The 4,692-nt window shown below is 37.3% G+C and overlaps 1 protein-coding gene across 1 annotated transcript; it reads left to right on the plus strand.

The window, feature by feature from the left end:
• Positions 1–1,005: 1,005 nt before the first annotated feature.
• Positions 1,006–4,286, plus strand: LOC133694779 (acidic leucine-rich nuclear phosphoprotein 32-related protein-like). Its single transcript, XM_062116473.1, has 2 exons — positions 1,006–2,478; positions 3,847–4,286. The coding sequence occupies exons 1-2, from the start codon at positions 1,345–1,347 to the stop codon at positions 4,108–4,110; spliced, it is 1,398 nt and encodes a 465-aa protein (XP_061972457.1). The 5' UTR covers positions 1,006–1,344; the 3' UTR covers positions 4,111–4,286.
• The last annotated feature ends 406 nt before the right edge of the window (positions 4,287–4,692 follow it).

Consider the following 4,692-nt stretch of genomic DNA (forward strand, 5'->3'; position numbering starts at 1 on the left):
GGTTTGCTTAAAACAATGAAAAATATTGTATGATTTTGATAAATAACGATGCAAAAAATATGGAGATAAAGGATGAGAAAAAATAAATTTAATTAATTCAACTTACAATATTTTGAAATAATTAGAAAATTATGAAACAAAATCATTTATTTTAAACTATAAAAAACAATTAATTAAATAAAACAATGATTATATTTATGTTGTGATGAGATAAGGGTAAGAATAACGGTTATAAAATAACAATGAAGGTAAAGATAAATATGAGATAGTGGTAATAAAAATAAAAATATATAAAATGATGTTGGTAGTTAAGTGATAACAATAATTGTGATAAATGATAATAATGGGGTAACATTGATAGAAAAAAATGATACTTGAAATAATTTTATAAAATTATAAGTGAATTATTGTTTATAAAATATGTTATATTATTTTATAGAGTGAAAATAGTTTTTCAATAAATAAATTAAATTTAAAATTTAATTTACCAGTTTTCCTATTAATATTTTATATTAAAAAATATTTTACACAAAAAACCCTGTCTAAAAGACAGAAAATTAATCTTGTGTTTTGTTTTTCCATTTCCAACTATACCTTTAGTTTCATTGTTGCTTGATTCTAAACATATAATAATAAAAAAAGAAGTCTCCATAATTTTATTTTCTTAAAGTGAAACGACTGATCGTGATGTCGTAATGCTTTGGTAATCGAACTTCATGACAATCCCGTAAATGTTTTAATCCTGAATGGCTTTTCTATGACCGCCCCAATATATACATCAAAACTGACGTGTCAAACAGCTAGAGACCAAACCAGCCAGAAAACCGTCCTCTCTCTGCTCGAAAACAAACACACCAACCTCCAATCTCCCCCGCCCATTCCTCCACGTCACCAATCCTCACCCTCTGCAATCCAACGGCCCACACTCTCCCAATAATTCACACTAACCCTAACCCTAACCCTAACCCACGAAGCCGCGTCCTGGCTCAGCCCTATCCCCAAATACTCGAGCCCTAAACATCTCTCCTCCCCTTTCTCCTAGCCAATAAAAAACAACAGCCTGTTTCAAAATACAAAAAAAAAACAGAGGAAGAGAAAGTTAAGTGTTAGTACTTTATTTTGCTTTCTTTTATTTTACCCTTTTAAAACCAAACAAAAAAAAAGGAAAACAAATTATACCTCACAGTCACAGCAAGGAAATCCGTACAATCTCTGAAAAAATTAGGGTTTATAGCTACTGATTCCGGTTTTGATCTACAATGAAACTATTGCCCTAAATTTCCAGATTAAGAGAAGAGTTTTGGTGATTTTATTTATTTATTTTTATTTATTTTATAAATTTTGATGGATGAGATCTGGGAAAGAGCAGTGGAGACAGCATTAGAGGGGCAAACAGATAAGTTAGCGGCAAGAACCCTAACCCTAGACGGTGCGGTTAAGTGTATACAAGGAAGATTACCAGCACCAAGTTTATTCGAAAAATTCGTGAATCTTCAACATCTATCTATAGCGAACATTGGTGTTTCAACGTTAGAGCAATTTCCTCGCCTTGGAAATCTTGAGAAACTAATTTTATCGGATAATAGAATCTCCGGTGGTTTAGAATTTCTTGTAGAAGCTGGACTCGATTCGCTTCGGGATTTAGATTTGTCCAATAATAGGATTCAGTATATCGAGGATCTAGCTCCTTTGGCCAAGCTAAGGTTGGTTTCGCTTGATTTGTACGAGTGTCCTGTTACGAGACTCAAGGATTATCGGTCTAGGGTTTTTGGTTTGATTAGTTCTTTGAAGTATTTGGATAAAATGGATGCTGAGGAGAATGAGAGACCGGAGTCGGATGACGAGGAGGAAGATGATGATGAAGAGGATGAGGAGGATGACCCAGGGAGTGGTGAGGTTGATGGGGAGGAAAGGCCGTGTATGATGAATAACGGGCACAGTGAAGTTGGGGAAGGGATTGTTGATGTGGATGAGGAAGAGGAGAGTGAGGCGGATGAGGAGGAGACAGAGACGGGGAGAGAGATTAATGGGGTTAGTCAAAATGGGTTTCGAGTTGAGGTTGTGGACAGGGATGAGGAAGGGGAGGGGGGGGATGATGATGAGGGGGATGAGTCCGGGGAAGAAGAGATTGATGAGGATGATGATGATGACGACGACGAAGATGATGATGTGGTGGAAGTGCATGAGATTGGTGATGATAGTGATGAAAATGATGATGGGGTGGAGTATGAGGAGGAGGATGATGACGACGGCGAGGATGGGGAGGGGGAAGAGGATGAGGAGGAGGTGGATAACGATGAAGGGGATCTTGGGGAGCCAGAGAGTACAGGAAGGTTAACGAGTACAGAAGGAGAGATTGATGGGCATGAGCAAGGGGAGGATGTTGGTGAGGAGGATGACAATGGAGAGACTGGTGAGGAGGAGCAAGGTGTCGAGGTTGATGGAGAGTTTGATGATGAGGAAGATGGTGAGGAGGAGGTGAGATGCTCTGGAATCTTATGTTGACCTTCGTATTTAACTTTTGTTTGCAATGTGTGTTGCTTGGTTGGATAAATTTTTTGATTGCTATCGTGTTAAATTTGCAGAAAAGATGAAAAACATAACTTTTATGAAAAGGCTTAAGGCCTTATTTTACTGCATAAATAATAGTTGATACTGCTTGGTCTATAGCGTCTTTACAATCTGTTTTTTTCATCTGCATTAGGTTGAGGAATCTGGGTTTTAATGTATTTGCTCTCATTTTTTATTTTGATACTTTATTGAATTTTATCTGTGGTCAGGAAATGGATGTAGTGTTTTTGTATCTTGCTAGTATATGTTATTCTTTGTTTTCCTGGACAGTAGATTCATAGTATGGTTGATGGTAATCTGGAAAACAGATTATAACTTGAATTTTAATGTGGAAAGGATTGTTTACATCAAGTTTGTGAAGTGTTTAGGTGGTTCTGGATGTTTGCTCAGCTAATCATTGCTGAATTGAGCTACATCGGGAAATTTATGGTTTTCGTTTAATGTTATGTTCACAAAATTTAGGAAACTTGGCAACCTTTTGAAGATAAGATATTTTATGTGCTGTGTTTTTTTCGAGGAAAGACATGAGAAATATGTCCAAGGAAGAAAAAAAAGCTGTTAAGTGGTTTGATAACTAGGGGGGAAAGAGTGAAGTCTCTTAATATTAGTTTGTGGTATGGTCCACTTATTCATTTTTATGGCTTTCTTTTCTTTTTGTTAGAAATGCTATTGCCAGTTTTTGGTACTGGTTTTGGAAGACTTTTCTACATGGCATGTGGAATTTCCTTCCTCATTGGTTGGAGCACTGAAATCATCTTTTGATTCATCTGAATGTGTTTTTTAGTAGCATGTGGTTGGCGTGGCACTGATGATTTTTTTCTTAAGCTCGCATCTCCTGTTTTATTGTGCCCTATTTGTTTAATATTACCATGTATAGATAAATTGTGTGCCTTTAGCCTGATCTGACACCTTTTTGTTTCCATTTAGTAACTGGTTTAATGTTTCTCCATTCACTCTATTGTACGTTATTTCTGTTTAGTGGAAACTGTGCGTGATATTGTATATGGATTGTTCTCTTACCTCATCTTCTGGTAATGTTTAGCTATTTACACCTGTATTCTCCATGCATTATGCATAGGTTGATCATTTTCTTTTGGAGCTCTTTCCAGTATTCAAACGAGCTGAAAACAAGTTGAAAAAACCTTTCTTTGTCATTTTGAAGTACTCATATAATTTGATGTTTTAAGGGATGAGCTTTTTCCAATTTTTATTATGGCAGCGATATTCTTGTTTTCTGACACACTGACTGTACATGATTTCTTATTGCAATGGCAGGATGAAGACTCCGAGGCAGGGTACTTGGTTCAACCAGTGGGGCAGGCTGAAGTTCTTGAAGCTGGAGGTATTGATGTGGAGCCAGGGAATGAAGAAGATGATCCTGAAGGGGAGGAAGAAGTTGATGATGACGATGAGTTGCAGGTGCTACCATCATCCTCACACCATAAGAGGAAGAGAGATGAAGACGAGGATGATGATGGTGAGGAGGATGATGATGATGTTGTTGAGTATATGACGAAGTCATCCAAGAAGCACCTTTAGCTCTTGTTCAATTCCTGGGTAAAAATGTTTTGTTCATGTCTTGAAGCTTGGAAAAATAGAGGAACATGTTAGATAGATTGGGTTGTAGTCTGTTAGTGATTTTGGGTATCCCTCATGGACAATATGTTTAGGGAAAGGAACTTGTATCCTTGTTAGATTCAAAAGGTTGTTAGCAATGTCCCGCTTCTTCCATTTCTTATATAGCCGTTAGTCCTTGTTAATTCAAATGGCAGTTATGAAGGAGGGTTTAACCGCCCAATTTTCTTTCTGCTTCCAGGGGGGTGTTTCTAAAAATGGGAAATAAATGGAGGGACGAAAGAGGGAAATGCTCGGCTCCTTTTTTTTCCCCTCTGCCTAGGCCAAGGCTTGTTTATAAAATTGGCTGGTGGAGAGTTCCTTCTTTCCTCTCTGTTTCATTCGATCAGGTGGGCTTTAGCAAGGATTTTTGACCCTTCTACATTTCTTTTTACCCTCGCAACTTGTCTCCTTGTAATTGGGCAGTTGCTTTTATTATTTATTAGCAGGTGGTGGGTAGGCCATGTGGCCATTTGAGCTCAACATCAAAGAAATCAGTCTCTCTAG

This window comes from Populus nigra, chromosome 5, assembly GCF_951802175.1.
Source record: "Populus nigra chromosome 5, ddPopNigr1.1, whole genome shotgun sequence".
Taxonomy (NCBI): Eukaryota; Viridiplantae; Streptophyta; class Magnoliopsida; order Malpighiales; family Salicaceae; genus Populus; species Populus nigra.

Excerpts from the sequence above, each read along its gene's own strand:
- LOC133694779 (XM_062116473.1), top strand. The coding sequence starts at position 1,345 with ATGGATGAGATCTGGGAAAGAGCAGTGGAGACAGCATTAGAGGGGCAA. Across the intron at positions 2,479-3,846 it reads AGGAAGATGGTGAGGAGGAG|GATGAAGACTCCGAGGCAGG; the intron begins GTGAGATGCTCT and ends TTGCAATGGCAG.